Source organism: Echeneis naucrates, chromosome 20 (assembly GCF_900963305.1).
Source record: "Echeneis naucrates chromosome 20, fEcheNa1.1, whole genome shotgun sequence".
Classification (NCBI taxonomy): domain Eukaryota; kingdom Metazoa; phylum Chordata; class Actinopteri; order Carangiformes; family Echeneidae; genus Echeneis; species Echeneis naucrates.
The window spans coordinates 6,069,755-6,087,900 of NC_042530.1; the positions used below are offsets into that span (position 1 = coordinate 6,069,755).

The 18,146-nt window shown below is 41.6% G+C and overlaps 1 protein-coding gene across 4 annotated transcripts in view; it reads left to right on the top strand.

Moving 5' to 3' along the window:
• The window catches only part of dlgap1b (discs, large (Drosophila) homolog-associated protein 1b), a 79,026-nt gene that overhangs the window by 29,094 nt on the left and 31,786 nt on the right, over window positions 1-18,146 (top strand). For 3 of the 4 annotated variants that reach the window (XM_029529417.1, XM_029529415.1, XM_029529418.1), the window contains exons 3-5: window positions 11,109-12,249; window positions 14,317-14,531; window positions 17,829-18,006. In XM_029529417.1, coding sequence (XP_029385277.1) covers window positions 11,176-12,249; window positions 14,317-14,531; window positions 17,829-18,006 — 1,467 coding nt within the window. In that variant the 5' untranslated portion in view covers window positions 11,109-11,175. Of the gene's footprint in view, window positions 1-11,108; window positions 12,250-14,316; window positions 14,532-17,828; window positions 18,007-18,146 lie in introns of those variants that run through there. The other variant, XM_029529416.1, reaches the window with a different exon arrangement.

Sequence of the window (18,146 nt, forward strand, 5' to 3'; positions counted from 1 at the left end):
GGAGGTTGCAGCAAATAAAACGGGCTCGACAACTGTTTCATGTGATTCGTGTGAAGCGGTGATGCCTCAGAGAAAACTAAAATACAGAAAAGTTCAATTGTATGCACACACATAGGACTCAGTGTTTCAGAACATTTTTATGATCAAGCTAAAAATTGAGATCTTAATGTTTTACTAGACCACTGGGAAACACTCAACTGGAACTCCTTCACCTTCAAGAAACCCTATTTCATGAATACATAACACATTTGTAATCTTTGATTTAACCATTAGCTCTACTTTTAAAACCTAATTTAAGATCATCTTTTCTGCAGAAATTAAACCCTCCGATATCAGCTTGCATCTTGGCCGTGATGACTTTTAATATGCAAGTGAATGTTGTTTAATGTAAAATACGTCACCTCAGTGTCGCAGTTAGTTGGAGGCCGTTATCTGTATGTACCTGAGCAAATTATGGACTGGGAAGCTAATTGAACTTTCTCAGTAAGCTGCACATTTCACAGTTCATGAAGCACTTACCAGCAAATCACCTTTAACACTTTGTTTCTAATTCAAGCACTTAATTTGCTGAGGAAATCCATTTGTATAATACGCCCCTTTTAGCGCACTGTAAAAAATAAATAAATATAATAGTCGTATTTTATGTTAACATGAGGAAAATATTGGAAAATATGATGATATCATTGTTGAAGTAGCCATGAAAAGGCAAAATATTTGAGCTTGTGCTTCAAATTAGTCAAATAAATTTCCAGATAAGCAAGATTTTACAAGGTGCTTGGAACCTCATATGGCCGGGATGCTTGAGCTAATCTGCTGAACAGCATTGCAATATTGAATGAATTGTTTGTGAATATAAATACTCACTTCCAGCTTGAGGAGGTGCTTTTTAAAGAAAAGAGATTTATTGTATTGGCTTTGGGTACACAAAGAACCCTTCAAGTCCTAAACTGAGAGTTATTTTTATTTTTAGGATATTGGTTCATATAATTCAGGCTCGCTACAGTGACTCATAAACAAACTTGAGTTAATTAGGTGAAGACTTGAACATTGCTCTGAAAATATCACTGTTCCACAGCAGCTTTGTGGTACATTAGTCAATATCCCTATCATGTCTGTGTCATCTCATCTTCAATCCATTTTAAGGCGGTATTAATGTCTGCACTGAATGACATAACATGTTTACAGCCCACAGCTCTGCGAGCAGAAAACAGCCACTGAATTCTGCTGAGGAAAACGGTCTCAGTACCTCAGTCCTGAGTCTTTGATAGACGTTGGCTGAGCCTGGCTTGACAGGAAACATAATTGAATGTGTTTTGGTTGTTCCTGATTCCATTTAGTCGAGAAATTTCCTGCCCTTTCCGTGTCGCTAAGTTTTGATGTGACGTCAGCTGGGAACTAGCTGCAAACCGTCAAAACACAGCGCTCACCTGGTCTGACACCTGTTCTCTGCACAGGCATCGTGTTTGGTTGAGGCTCAAATCTCCACAGTGTGCAGGGAGAGCTGGACTTATGCCTCCTAGACACTGTCAGTGTGTGTGCTCGTGCGTACGCGCGCACATAGTGTGTGAGTCCATGTGTTTGTGATTATTTGCCTGGTGCATGTGTGCGTCGCACTGGATATGCGTCCACCAGCACTCATGCGAGAAGACAGCGGGTGAGACTTCCCAACCCCACCTCTCTGCTCAGTTGGATCTCACTCCCAGATCTGTCAGACATCTCGTGACATGTCCTCGACGTGACGTGCCTCCCACGGTGAAGGAGAGGCAAGCTTCATCCAGCTTTTTCCTCATCATTTTACCCGAGTACCTTCCATAACCAGCCGTGCGACCTCTGACCTCAGATGTTAAGCAGATAGAGCCTTGCCTCAGAGATGGAGCCGAAGTAATCTCATCAAACGGCTTCAGTTGGTTGTCAACCATTAGGTAAAGTGTTTCCCCAAAAGTAACAGACCAAATCTGTCTTGCTGACATTGTTAATTTTTATTTTTTATTTTGCAAGTGTAATTATTTTCTGAGCTGAAGCAAAGGGAGTTATTTCTTTGTAGAATTATATGGCAGACATATTATTTTGGTATTATATTACACTGGTGGTGTGTGAACAAATTATTGGACCTGTAATTAGCACATATTGTTGAATAAAAGTTAGTTTGAAGTACATTCAGGAGGTATTTAGACCACATCAGCTGAGAGCATATTAACACATTAACAGTGTGCACTTAAGGTCGGCTTTGTTTCCTGACAGGTAATTAAGTTTGAAATCAGTTGCTAGACGTCACCTGACACACTGAATGCCTCTGGTTGTATTCCGATGGGAATGCTCATAGCCTCACTACTTGGTCAACATAAAACAACGTAAATGCTCTGCATATCATGTGTAGTGGCCCATTATATTTTCAGTGAGTAGGCAGAGAGAGAAAAAAGTTACGTAAAACACACAGTTAAGCAGCTGGATACACGCGCGGTTTGTTTCGTAAAGTTTAATTATCCACGCTAAGTTTATATGTGCCATTTTGAAGCAAGTGTGTGACTGGATACAGCCATGTGATGTCAGTCATGTGATCTACAAGTGGATAAACCCAACAGAAACATCAGGAGCGGGGAAAAAAGGTCGCCAGCTTTACAGACCTCAGCAGCATTACCAATATTTTCAGGTGTGTGTCATGGCTGCAGTTGAGAGATGAGCTACAGTGCGTTACGTCGAACATGCACAGAGATGCTCACTTGATACACACACATACAGAGTGTCTCTCTCGTGGGTTTGATTTTGTTATCATTGTCGCAGCACTACACTGCTTCCACGTGCTCCTGAATTAGTCGACCCAGATTTCATTGCTCTTAAGTGAGAATAGCGTTGGTACAGATGGGAATGTGCATATCCAAAGATAGGTGGATGCTTTTTACTTCATGTTTTATTAGCTTGTGTGTTGGCAAGCTCAGAATAGCTAATTGAATGTTATATTCTACCAATTTGAGAGGAATTCAGATAAAATGCATATTGAGTAAAAGCACTTCATTTCTATTCCAAACACATATTTAAGAAATATGTTTCGAGTGGAACATCAGAGAGTGAACAAATCCTATATCCCTATTCCATACTTCATGCTCATCTGTGAGTTTGTGACTATTTCATCAAACCATGTGTGTCAATTAGGCAACCAGTTACCAATAGCCACCAGAACTCTACTGGAGGGTTGAACACCCTTTTTATAAATGATATTAATTTGTTCTAGATGATTGCGATGTAAAGGGTTTTATAATATTAAATAAAATGGCCACATTCGAAGTTGGGGCATAGTAGTTCACACTTTGGCAGCATGTTTGGCAGCATGTTCAAATGTACTCATTTGAACATGCATTTGTGTACAGTGTGCATTCTTGCCAGTTTGTTGGCTTTAAGAAGTTATAAAACACAGCAAGCACGACATCCATAACTCTGAGTCTTTTGTTGGCGTATGCATCTCCCATAGATTTTTATCACTGCAAATTCTATAGCGTATGATTTAAATAATTTTCAGCCTCATCAAACTATTTTATCTCTTGTCCTGTGTGGCTCCTAGAGTTGTAATCCTGGAAGAGGCCACTTCCAGTATGACATAAATTTGTCATTATGAGGGTATTAAAAGGAATGAATGTCGGTAAAGGTTCCTTCTGGGGACTCAAAAAGCAATGCTGCTCATGGAAAACTGAAAAACTCATCCACTCTGCTTTTCCACTCATTTATTCAGATTTCCTTCGTCTAGATTGTCTCCCTACATGCAAGTACAAATCCTCTCTTTTGTTTCCTTTGCATTATATTTTTCAGAAACGGTGAGTGTGCCTTTTAAAATAACTGTTACTTAAAAAGAATGAGCTAAGGTTTGGCCATTTTTCACACTTTCTTACATGTCCTGAATGCATGAAGAAAGCATCAAGCATAAGAAATGATGACATCTGTTGGTGTCAACACATGTGATCCCAGAGTGATTGGTACATATGAGTTCTCATTAGCTGGTGTGAAAACACATTGTTTTCCTTCAGAAAATCCATTTGTTTCCATGGTGATATTGTCTTCCCATGTCTAATTTCCTTGGCTGCATTTTATGGATGGCTTTATTGAACTTTATTAAAAAGAAGGAGAAGTAGAAAGGGTAATTTCTCACACCAAAATATCAAGGTTGACAGAGGTAGATCACTTAGAAAGGTACAAAGTTATGTTTTATTCTTAGATAGCATTGTTGCCCTCTAAAACACTAACTTTGGCTTCGGTTTCACCATAATACATTTTATGTGTTTTTAATCTGGCTGTTGTTATCTCACTTGTCCTATCTAAAAAGGGTCTTATCTTGAAAAGGGGAAAATAAACTTTTTGAAAAATGTAAGCTTAAATTCAGAAAAAGAATTTATTCACTTCAGTAGAAATCAGCAAAGATACTGTTGGTGGTTTGACCAAAGTTAAACCGATGTGTCATTTGTTTCATTCTGTTCGGATGCAACTTACTTAGCCTCTCCTAAAATGTTATGTAGCACTGACTTTATTCTGTCAGGCTTTGACTCTGTTTAAAAGGTTAGTAGCTAGCGGCCTTACTTTACCAATTCCTTAATAGGCTGTTTTGAATTCACATTTTTTAAATATATATATATTTCCACATATTTCTTTGCAAGTATTCTTAGTTTTGCATCTGCAAAAAGGACAATAAAAAGTCAAATTTACGATATAATAACTATGTGTTGCTGAAATACAGTTTTGGATTTAAACAGATTCAACGTTTTTTCTCCAGTGCTCAAGCAAAGTGTTGCGTTAGTGGTCCCTGGCACTTGTTTAGAAGTTAGGTTAGAAAAGTGTTTAAAAACATCAATAAAGGGGAGTTTTTGCTTTTCAGTTTATTTATCACACCTAAAGACCAAGTTTACAGTAGAGTGTAGAGAATAAAGAGATCATGCGATCTCTTTAAATGAAGAATTTGGTCATATCTAACTGTGAAGCTGTAAGGGTTGTCTTCTTTATCTGCGATTCATGCTCTTGGCCCCTCATACAATAGCAATCTCAGTGGTGTCATGGTCTTTTGTTATAGAGTCAGAGCCAAGTGTCAGATCTATTCAGTTCAATCTTTTCCTGAAAAGATCAAGGGGTTCCTGAAAGAATGAATTCATCTTTATGAAAAAAAGGGGGAAGGCTTCTCAAGATAGAAATCTAACCGTCAGAACTTTTCAATTATTATGCTGCATGAATCCATCACGTGGCATGTCACTGTGGGATTCAGTGAGTGCTTGAAAATGTACATAGGAAATGGTCTTCATCCATTGGTTCTGTCACTGAAATAAAAGAACACGATCAGATTTAAAAAGGAAAAAGCATAATCAGAAATTGCGCATGAAAATATTGTAGTTGTGAGAGCTATCTGCCATCTAACTTGAAAATAGTGTTTTGGTTGCCTCCATTGTGGCATTTTTACGAAGTCAGTTCACCTTTTCTGTGTTGTTGGAATTCTTTGAACATGGAGCAAAACCTCCCATGACAGCTCAAAACACCGAGCTTCCTCTGGTCTTAATGCCTTTGTTAATTTGTTTACCCTGATCAAATAGACCTCATCACTAGAGGAATTTGTCTCTAGGAAGTGCTTGGCGGGTCCCAAGTTATAACTCAACAGTCACTCCATTTGTCAGAGAGACCTTGACACTCAGTCTAATTAGTTTGGTCGTGACAAAGGAGCTGTCTTGTGGAAAACAGGGACATCACTCCATCCATGAAGGCATATGTTTTCATAATGCAGCCAATACCATGAGCAGAAACATGCCTCATTGGCGTCTCTAATGATCCGTTTGGTTAAAAAATAAATGGTTTATGGATGTGCTGTAAATAAGTATTTGTCAGTTCATTCAAAATATTTTGAGAAGATTCCAAGCAGCAATTTTATTTCAGCGTGAATAAAGCCTGCATACAAATTAGAATGGAGACACCTTTCATAAGATGTAATTTATTGATACAGTAAAGATGCCTGGCCTCTTATCTTTACTTGTGTAAATTTCAAAATGCTGTTGTACGAACAGCTCGACTCGAGTGAAATTAGATTGGTTAATTATCCTATTTACATGACTTTTGTCATACCAAAATATAGTTTTTGAAGAAATTCACATATTTTACGATGCGTATCATGGAAAGCGAAAACAGTAGTTTTCAGCTTTTCTTCAAAATGTTTCCTCACTGCAACCTGACAGGATCGTCAAGGGAGACTGTCATCTATCATTTAAGAGGCATTTTAACTGCAGGACATTTAAGATAGTAGTTCTCAGCGTCTCTTGACATCCCTAAAAGCCATTTCTACATAATCCAGAAACACAAAGAAATTACCAGTTCCCTCAATGGCTTTTTGGCCCCTGGCTGTCTTTAAAATGTTCTACGACATCATTCTCCTGGGGATCTTTTTAAGTGCACTGTTCACACGTTCACACTGAGAAAACCCTCCCACTGTTACTGCTTTCTGCCATCTGCAGATCTCCCGTGTTTCTGCGAGTTTCATTTTGAGATATTAAAGCTTCAAATATTCAGTCAATTAAATATTTATAAATATGGGGGAGTTTTGTTGAGGTCGCTGTAAGTTTGTCTGTTGAATTGGGTTCGCTTATATTTGATTGCCAACAGCAGGGCTGAATATTTACTACGTTTTCTGTCACTCAGTATTTTACAGGGAGCATTTTTATTTTCCAATCTATAAAGCCATTATATATTAATCTTGTGTATTCAAGAACATACTGCTCATTTATCTTTGTACATTTGATTTATAAAGGATCAATGCAGCCTAATTACAGAACATTTAAAAACATCATGTGGGTGGTTTGTCTAGTTTTCTGATTTATTTGACAATGTTTTGAGAATGACAGAATAAATAGAACTTCCTTTAATTAAATCTGGTGATGTCCTTGTATCGCTCCATGTATTTGGCCAATTACTACTGTAACAACATGCTACTATTTTTTTTTTTTGACCTCTTACACTAAAAAGCAAAATTGTCCTCCTGATGTATTATATTACAGCAGGTGTGGCAAAAGTTTCAGGTTACAGCCCCACAAATGTCAGAAATATTTTAAAACTGTGTTTTAAAAAAGAACTTTATCTCAATCATTTTTGAGCTGTCCTGAAAACAATCTCTGTCCTTTGAAATGCATATTACATGACTATTGCAAGGTTTTTACTCTGCTTCTAACTAACTAACTGTCTGGCAGTTACAGAAAATAAAACAAAGGGCAGCAGAAGACAGTTGTGGCATTAAAATGCAGAATTTAATTACAAAACAGCTGCTAACAAAGAGAACAAGGCCAGAAACACATGTAATCTGATGCATGTTTCGTCCACTACTGGTAGTCATGAGTGATAAGATTCAGCCGGGGAGCGAACCGGAATAAATAAGGAGCTGCAGTGTTTCCAAAAGGCTTTGTAGTAGTGTGGAAAACAGGCGTAAAATGTTGAATTGAGATCCCGTTTAAAACTGAATGATGTAGCCTGAGAAGCTGATACTGCATCTTAAAACCTGAGTAAACTCAACCAGAGCTATCTGCCTGGCTGGATATCTCCAGGCGCGAATACAAAACCTGGGCCATGTGTGTTCAAATATCATCTCAGAAAAAGACAACCAGCAAAGAGACTCTGAAAAACAAAACAAAAACCATGTGCATACCATGTGTATATGGTGCATACACGTGGTATCTCAAAAAATGTGAGCCCACAATGCACAGTATAGCCTTTTCCATCCAGCATCTTTGAAAAATGGAAAGTAGGCCACATCAATCATGTGTGCCAGCAATGCTGTCAATTTTAAAAGAACAGGTCTAGAAATTAGCATTTGCACCATTTTATTTTCACAGTTAAAGAAGCAAGCGGTTCAGTTTCAGACTGTGCAAAAACCCATGAAGGCTTATATTTTTATCTGTATCATACCTTCCCCTGTTGGGTTAGGGTTAGGGTTATCCAGTCTGGGCCATAATTCAAACTTTGTTTTCGGTCTTTTTTGTTCTCTTCCACACAAACACACACATGCAAGATGGGTGATTTGATCCGTGTGAGGAGGACATTGGTTATGTGTTCAACCTTCGAAGAAATCATTGCCAGGCTTGGCAAAAGAAGAAGAGACGGTCGTCCACTTTGCGGCCTGTAAAGGCCTCAGAGGAGCTCAGTAAGTCCTGCCCGAGCTCCATCCGGCAGCCAGCGTTTGTCAGCTGAAGAAGAAAGACAACTGCAATCTGTACAGCAGCCTTTTATTCTGCCAGCAGGAAAAGCTGCAGCATCCTTCACACACTCGGGCATATTGATTTCACCACTTCCTACAAAGATGGTATGCAGTAAGTGAGTCAATATTACTTTGCATTTTTTTTACTGCCTTTGTTTATTTGCTTTGAGTCTCTAAGCTAAAGGTAAAGAAAATTAAGAGTAGATTTCAGCTGCGTGAGGCGGCGCTTAAGATTGTTAGATGATGAAGAAAACATTCAGCCCAAACAAAACATGATCTAAATAGAGTTTAGCCTGCTGTGCTGATGCAGGTGGTCATGGACATTGACATTCATAGCCTGACTTGTTTTATCGGCTTCGTTTTGTTTGCACACTTTGCTCTTCAGTACACAATCGCTCTAAATGTAATGAAGTCTCAGCGGTATCCAGAGTCTCTTCACACAAAGTGGGAAGAGCAAGTTGTTTGCTGATTTTTTTTTTTCTTTCTTTCTTTCTTTCTTTCCTGATTGTAGATCTTACTGAGGAACTATTGTACTTCCATTGAATTACTGAGACCAATTCCCATTTTAACAGCTGACCAAAAGCTAAAGCCATCCACCAAACACCAATCAGCAAATGTAGCAGGTAAAATACCTGACTGCCTCTGCACACTTTAAGGAGTGCACAGTGGAAATTCAGTTGTTAAGCTGTCTAATACAATATGTATTCTTTAATGTTAAACTTTACCTTCAGTAAAACTGGCAGCAACATATATCTCAGCAAGCCAGCCAAAGAGCCTGCCAGGATGAGACTGGTCGCTGTAGTTCACACTGCCTGGCCACTTGTCCTGGGAATGGCTGTGGGCTGTGAACCGAGGACGCGACAGGACAGCGTTTGGTCCTCATGCAGGTCCTTGCCACTCAGTCCTCAAGATTGTTTAGCAAACATCGATGCAAATTCCAAGTACAACCCTAAAATCATTAGTTCGGTATGTTCAGGAAATGTGGTCTGTCCAGTTGATGGTAGACTGTACTGAGATTGGCTTGATCAGACAGGTGGAGACACAACTGGGTCAGTTAGCTACGATGGACAAACAACATAATGCAAAACCACAGCTGTCTATGAACTGTCCACATGCCACTGTAAGCCGTACCTGACAGACACGGCAGAAGCAGCAGATCCTCTTCCTCTTGCTGATAAATTGCACATTACAAGCTAAAAGCATAACAATTTTGCATGGACACGGAGCCTGTCAGATATGCTACGCATTTGTCAGTGTGTGGGGCTAGCAGGCAGAAAGCCAGCATGAGCCTAAGTTCAGCATTTCAGCTTTAGTGCAGTGCTTCAGACAGCTGTGCCACAAACACACTGCTGCGGATCACCGCAAGGGCCTTTTATTTAGGTCATTTTCTGTTCTTCAGCAGCCAATAGAAGGGATCTCTGTCAACTTCAATGAATACCTTTAGTCGGGCACAGCCCACTTTTTAAGAGCTCTACAAGAAGCAGACACTGTGCATGTATGTGGTATATGCTTTGTGAGGGCTCACTATAGAAATTATATTACAGATGGGGGTGGGGATTGACTGTTAGAGTTTCTCATTTTCCCACTAACAGTAGAAGAGTAATATACTGACTTAATTCTCTCCCAGGGTGATTTGAGCCCCAGCTTTACAGTCATGAATAATTTCCCCAATTTTTCAATTAATCCAGCTTCCAGTTTACAGCCGTGTCAAATAAAATAAATGGGACTCCCCCTATATTCATGCACATGAATACGTTCTTGTGCCGCACACACGACATGATATTTCATTCTGCTTCTCTTCTCATTTTCTCTCATCTTTTCTGCCTTCGTTTCATCTCCCCCTTCTCCATCTTTTCTTTCTTTTTCTTTTTATTTACCACTGTGGCCTTTGGAAGTGCATTCTGAATCGCAGTAATGAATTCCCCACGTAGTCTTGGCCACTCAGCCGTCTGAGCGCTGCACCAGGGTGCATGGGCTCTTATTATTGTCTTGTTAGCTTCACCTCCAGTCCATTGGAAACGGTGTGCAATCAGCGGTCAGCCACAACCCCCAAATGGGTGAGGAAGGCAGTTTAAGGGCACTGACAGATGCCATTGTTTTGATGTCACCATCAACTAGCACAGATGCTGTCAGCTCGGTTTTGTGGGCCAATTAGTCTGCCCTTAGAGGAGAGCCAGAGGTATAGTGGGAAAGGATCAGGCTGTGATTATTTGTTGTTTGTGGAGCAGGCATGTGCAGGCACACACACTAATGACAATGAATCCACTTTTTGTGCATTACCAGATCTGTTAATGCCACTGATCTGAGAAAACACTGGACTGAATTAAGGAGGCAGCACAGTGAAATTTTATTCATTTGAAGCATTCAAAATTTCTGCTCTGGATGCTTACATCTCCACTTTCCCAACAACAATTGCTCATTATCTGTTGTTGAGTTGCACTTTTCTAACAGTGCCCTTGAAAGAATTTAGGGCACACTCGAGCTCGAAGTACATTTGAACTCTTCTTGATACCTCTCCTCCCTTTGTCTCTCTCTGTTTCCTCAGTCCTCTGTCACTTCTTAACTGAAATCTATCCAAGCAAACAGAAGTGGAGGAGGAAGCTTCAGGAAAGATCTTGATGTCAAGGTTCACATGCAAAGTGGCTTCTATATTTAGAGATGCTCCTTTTGAAGTTTTGAAGGACAAAAAAAAAAGGTTGAAAGAAAGAATATGCCCAAGTCCTGTCAACGTCAGCAATTTCTCTCATCTGTGAAGCGGTGCCAGAAAGCATCTTTTTCAAATTAAAGCTGATGGAGACATTACACTCCTCTTTGGCTGTATGCAAATATGAGATATTTATAATTCTCCTCTCTGTGTCTCTCTTTGTTTGTTGTCTGTTCTTCCTCATGGCTATGTATTTTTCTGTAGAGCTAGTTTTGGGGCCTGTGCAGACTTCCCGCGGCAGCAGTTGGATGTGCACATCAACCCAGCCACAATGACAATGAAAGGCCTGTCCAGCAGCCGGAGTCACCACCACGTGGTGACCTGCGACCCTTCTTCTGACTCCATGACTCTGGGGCACTCAGATCGCCGGTCCTACTTCTTCAACCCTGGGGGGGAAGCTCATCCTGCTGACCACTCCTGCTTCAACCAACGCAACTCCTTCCAGTCTGAGTGCAATGCATATCCTGATCTGGCTAGCTGCACCTTCCCACGCAGACATTACAGCTCCCACCATGAGCTGAAGGAGGAGTGTGGCGCTGTGGTGCCTTATACAGGTCCAACAGGGAGCACTAAGGGAAGTGGAGGTACTGGAGGAAACAATAACCGCATCCCCTCTAACCTGCTAGAGCAGTTTGAGCACCAGGCACCAATGCGGCGTGAAGGTTACCACACATTGCAGTACAAACGCACTGCAATAGAGCACCAGCGCAGTGACAGTCCTGGTCGAATCCGCCACCTCGTTCACTCTGTCCAAAAGCTTTTCACCAAATCACACTCCTTGGAAGGCCCCTCAGGGTCTGGCGGAGGTGGGAGTGGGAGGGTGAATGGCAACAAATCCAGTCCCGATGATCCTCCCTCATCTTCTGGCACACTGAAGCACAGTAAACGTAGTAAGAGCAAAGACCGCTCAAAGTCGGAGCCTAAGATGCGTACTGCCATATCAGGCTACTGGAGTTCAGACGACACGCTTGACAGGGAGGTATGCCTCTACCACCATCACCACGGGGGCAGCAGTGGAGGCCTGCCCTCTGGGGTCATGACTATGGGGCGCCACCCAGACAAATCTCAGTCACAGTACTTCATGGAATCCTACAACACCATCAGCGCCCACTCTCTCAAGACGTCACGCAGCAACAACGACGTGAAATGCTCCACATGCTCCGGGGGCAGCAGCGGAGGGCTGCCGGTGGTGGGCGCACTGGATGGTCAAGTGCAGCTAAAGAAGAGCTCGTGGTCCTCAACTCTGACGGTGAGCAGAGCACGGGAGGTCTACCAGAAAGCCTCAGTCAACCTAGATAAAGCTCTAGTGAAAGCCGAGCAGGGACGCACCTGCCACTTCCTGCAGGTAAGACTGTTACAATAGCCCCAACTCCTGCATGTCACACTTCATGCATCATATGGCGCCAGCTTCTGTTTTTCTACATCTGTTTATGTTTGTGTGAGCGTGCATGTGCGCAGTGTGTTTGTGTGTCTCTGCAAGTTAGAGAGATTGATAAGGGTGAAACTAGTACAAACCCATCCTGTCCTTCCCTGTGTCTCAAATGGCCGTTTGCTTCATGTTGCATTAATCGCTGATGTCATTGTAAAGCATTGTGCAAAATCATCATGTCATCTCCTCTGTTTGTGTTGACATGCATGGAAATACTTACACCACCAGGTGGATGTTTACGTCATCACGTAGTGTATGTCAAAAGCCACCCTATGATGTGCTTAGCCTTCGCATTTACTTAATCACAGGAATAATGCAGGGATGTGATTTTTACTCACTGTCACACATTGACAGTGGGTCAGGTTCATGTTGCATTCAAACCGATGTGTATTTTCTACAGTATATAAACCTTTGAAAGCACACCAGCAATTCCCATGCAATCTCTTTCCAGATTGCATTTCGTGTAAATGGCGAGTTCACTGATCATGTGGTAGCCGGTGGTGTGGATTTATGATCCTGCATATGCCTTTTAGTGGTGATACTATGAAAATAGAGACAGCAGACTAAGACAGGAAAGCAAAAATGCTCCAGTCCCAAAGCCCATGTCATTACACACATGTGCACACATGCATGCAGGCACATCAACCCACCTGATCCTGCTTCTCTGGTTCTGTTTTGGGAAAGATAAAAGCATTTCATATTGCCAAACTTTCCTCTCATTGGGGCTGAGCTGCAAATAAAAGCGGGGAGAAAGTGAACGTGTGTGTGAGTGAGTGTGTGTGTGTGGGTGTGCACGTTGTAGAAAAAGGAATAGATGAGAGCAAATGAAGGCAAAAGAGCAGGGTGTAAATGGAAAGAGTAAAACTCCACACAACATGAGCGCGAGAGCATAAAAGACAGAGGAAAAGGTCTGTGTGGCCGTGCATTTTAACAGCCTGGAATACGGAGCAAGCAGATCAAGGAAGGATGTTTTCACAACCTTTCTCCCAGCCTAAGAGAGTCCTCACTTTCCCCCCCCCCCAAAGATGAGATGGAAGGAGAAAAAAGGGCTTTCACTGGAGAACAGCCTGACAAGTTAGTCTGCAGACATTTTAAAATCCTTTATACAAAGACATGATGTGTAACTACTGGGATAGGATCTTGTGATCCAGTATTTGTTCACACATGTAATCGAAGACAGACACTTAACCTATTGCCAAACCTTTTTTGCACGTGCAGCTGTAAATGCTAGAACAGCTTAAATGTGTTATATTCCACAGTGGGGTTAATTGGACTGAAAAGCAGGACTTCATCATTTATGGTCTCAACAACAGTAATTTAATTCCTCTGACGTCATCACAGACCTTGTCTTTCCCAAGATGTTAACACGGTCTGTGGTTGCCCCTGACATCAAGGTCAGCTTGGTTTCCTAGCTACACACCAGTCTGTTGAATGTCTGCCGTGGACTTTTTTTCTCACTCCGTATCTCATTTCTTTCACTTCAGAGCTGGTGCCCTAACAGCCACTCACGATGGGACTGCAGTGGTTCTGCTGAACAAAACCCCCTTTGTTTTCTCTCCGTCTCAATGTCTGCTGTCTTTGACTCTCTCTCTCTTAGATTAGGGCTGGGAAGTAGCTTTGCTTCCTTCATTAGTGTGTGTGAAAAGTCAGGCGAGCAGACAGAGGCCAGGCTCCAGAAACATTTTGTCAAAACATTTAATACCCTGCATTTGATATGCCGCATGCATCACAGGACAGACAAAAGAGGGCCTCTGGCAGCCACAAGCTTCTGGTATGATCAAGGCAGATCCTGGATAAATATTATTGCTATCACTTCTTTAAAGGTGTTAAATCTGCTGTATGTTACAGGTATTTATATCAGGCTCGGATGGGAAACACCACAGTGTCTATTTTCCGTGTGTGAATTCATCTCTATGATCTCTGAACCCTGGAGGGCAACCTGTGTTTGCACCTTCTTTAGCTTATCTCACTTAATGTCTGCAGGTGCCTCAGGATGACTGGAGCAGTTTCTCTCCGCTGGGGAAGGATGATGAGATCCCATGCCGGCGGATGCGCAGCGGCAGCTACATCAAGGCGATGGCAGAAGAAGATAGTGGTGACTCAGACTGCAGTCCCAAACCCTCGCCCAAGGTCCAGGCACGGCGGGCGAGCTACCTGAAGGCCACACAGCCATCCCTCACAGAGATGACCACGCTCAAGTGAGTGTGCTGTGGCTGAAAGTTTCATTCTCTTTTCAAAATTTTGTGACAAACAAATCAACAAATAAGAATTCTCAGAAATGAATGCCCATCACAGTATCCGAGGGCACAGAGGATGCCCTTAGATTATTCTTCCTCTTTCTAACCAACTTACCAAAACCCAAAGATATTTCCATTTTTATAAAACACCATCTGAGAAACTGTGCTGAGCTGGTAGATATTTACCAAATCATGAATTCCACTGAACAGACTTTTCAGTATTTATATCTTATATTGTATGTTTTAACTGTACATATTTTTGAGAATGTGCACAGCAGTTGCCTCTGTACATAATGTTTGTGTGTAATCATAGCCTCTGGTCAAACTGAGCAGAGACACACTGTTGTTGGCATCTGTATCTCTGCAATCACACAAACTAATTGAACAGATTGAGCCTTAATTGAAAATACACGATGCTTCTTCATCTGCTAAAGTCTCTTCAAAAACCAATGTTGCACCTCTTTGTTAAAGATCTGTGGTTTTCATTTTTAGATTGTCATGAGGTTGTTTCATGTAGCAGAAGGAAAGAGCATGTATCTTTTCTATAATGAAGGATCATTTTAAGTAATTCAGATGATTCTACTTTTATGTACAGTTAAAGAGGTTTGTATCATTCAAATACTAACTATAAGCTTGTTTATAACCTCTCTCATTCTCTACCACTTTGTCTTTCTTGCTCCATTAACTTTATTATAACGGCACCCACTGGACATGACAACTCACAGCTGTTATGAACCAAATGTCTTGGAAGCTATTTTCTACCATACAGTCATGAAACAGTGAAAGAGTGCGTCACACAAGTGTCATCCTGCAGTGTGTGACTGTGACTGATCAGCTGTGTTATATCAAGAGATGAGAACACCAGTTGGTGCCCAGGCATTATTATTGTTTGAACAAATACACACACATACACAGACAACCTTACGTAAGAGCAAGTGGTGCATCTAGGGGCCCACAAAAGATGTGAATTTGGCCCAGGGAACGGTCATGATCATCTGTTTGAACCCAGCGAAACAAAACAAACTGCAGTGCTGCACATTGGAGCTAAAGAATGAGACGGGAGGAGCTGGCGTCTTGTTGTCACGCTGTACTTTTGGGAGTTAGCATGAGTCTTTGTTACCCTCCACAATGATTAAATAATCAGCTTTGTTTGTTCCATGTTTTTCAGAGCCCACTCTTTGACCTTTCTGTCCTTGGCTGATGAAGAATTGCCTCTGAGAATTTGTGGGATTTGTTTACTCTAACCTGAAACTAACCTCCCTTCTTATTAGACTGCATAATGCACAGATAAAGCGTGTATTTAAGAAGTTGGGATTATTCCTTGCAGGCAGGCTCACACGAAAATTACATTGTTTCTTTCTTCCTTTACTCACCGACAGTGAATGGCCACATTAATTTACTCTTGCCCTAGATTTAATCTTTTATTTTTGTGCGTCTCACAGAGAACAAGCATCTTGAATAATATGCTGCCATAATCACATCTCTCTATGTTCTTGCATCCCTCAAAGTATTGTGATTGCTCTAAAGACTTTTATTTTGGGAGTGACTAAAATGAAACGCAGTGACAGAAGGCAGGAACAGGAGAGGGTAAAAAAGGACCGGGCAGTTTGATGAAGAAAACTTCTCAAACAGGAGCTGTAGAGACAAGCTGAGGTGAAGCAAATAGGAGGACAAAATAAGATGATGGAGAGGATGGGGGGAAAAAGGCCTAAATTTACAATAAGTCTCACTTATGCAGGAGCAATCAGCAGACAGCTTTACACAGCCTCTATTCCTGACTCTCAGAGAAGCATGCATTCATAAAAGTCGCTTGTTCCGTGGAGGGTCACTCTGGAAGAGGTTGACCCCCCTCACCTTCGCCCATAGGTGGTCCTGATTACAGGCTGGCTCTGCCACAATAGATATCATTGGTCTAGCCTTTAATCAGCCCCACAGGGAAATCAGAAGGTAATGTGGATGGAGATAATGGTGTAGGTAGGTGGCTGATATGGAGGATTCATTCAAACCTCTGAGGCTGCAGTGTGTGTGTTGGCTTTTAAAGATAAACCTTTTCCAATCTATCATCAGTGAAGCTTCATACCCCAGAATGAAAATCTGAGATTAGTTCAACATTCATTTGAACCAATAAATGTACAATAAGTAAACCTTGGTGGTTCAAATATTAACCTTAAATCAAAGAAGAGTACGGTTTTTAATCAATAGTATGAGATCATGGATTTTTTTTTCTCAAAACAATTTAACGATTTAAAACACTGTACAGCTAAAAAATATTTCAATTGTTAATTTCTTATTCAATTGAGCAGTTAACTGATTAACAAGCTGGATAGCTATGAATCATAATCAGCATTGTGCTTTGTTTTGTGGCCTAAAAGATTTTCAGCTAACATGGAGAATCATCTCAGAATCATCACCCTTATTCCCATCATTCCTCTCTCCCTTCCTCTCCAGTCTTGCATCCAAGAATGAGTAATCTAGTTTGCTTGGCTCTATTTTTAGGGGGAAATGCATAATTGAAGCAGACCTGACCTGGAGGTAGAGTTAGAGCTGTGTATGTGTACAGTATGTGTCCGTATGTCTCTGTGTTTGTGTGTGTGTATGAGAAAAATCGGTTTTTAATTACCCATATGTGAAAACAGGAAATGGAGTGTGAACTACTGGGAGATTGGGCCTTTCCCTCTCACTGCTGATTGGAGAACTGTGCTGTATTCATGTCTCTCCCTGTAAGTTTAGGTGTAGTTACCCATGATATTCATCAAGGAGAAAGTGAGTTTGCACCCAAATGCTGTGTAACCTAAACACATGGGCACACTACAAAAACACACACATGCACAGAGGGCATTAAGCATGCTGAGCAATTGGATTGGAGGTAGGTGAGAGCTAATGAGACACCTATTCATCTTCCTTGGAGATGGGAAGCTGGTGTGTGTGTGATTTTGTAGGTCATTTTTATGTGAAAGGAATTCAGTAAGTGTTTTAGAAAGTGCTTATGAGGTACTTCAAGGACAGACCGCTAAGCTACTTCGAGTGTTTCTCAATAGCACTGCACTTGTTGATTAGATAAGGTCTTGTCCTGAAGCAATGCTGGATTGATCCATATCTTTGGGTTTATAAACAATGCCCAGTATTTTCGTATACCTTCTCCGGTTCTATTTTTGTCGCTTCGTCTCAGCCTCTCTCACCCCTGCTCCTGCTCTATCTCTTTTTTCTTTTTCTCTTCCTCTCTCCTTTTCTCTCTTTTTTTTCCTTGTCTTGCGGCAGGATTTCTACCGAGCACTCACCCAAGCTGCAGATCCGGAGTCACAGCTATCTGCGGGCGGTGAGTGAGGTTTCCATCAATAGGAGTCTGGACAGCTTGGACCCAGCAGGGCTCCTGGCCTCGCCTAAATTCCGTTCGCGAAATGAAAGCTACATGAGAGCCATGAGCACTATCAGCCAGGTCAGTGGCACCCAGGGGCCCGCGCCTCTCTGCCTTTTGCCCTTACACCCCCTGTACCTCCACTGCTATGTCCAATTAGGTTGCACAGGGGGGTGGAAATCCCATCCGTATCCTCCATGTAGCCTGAGTTAACAATCAGG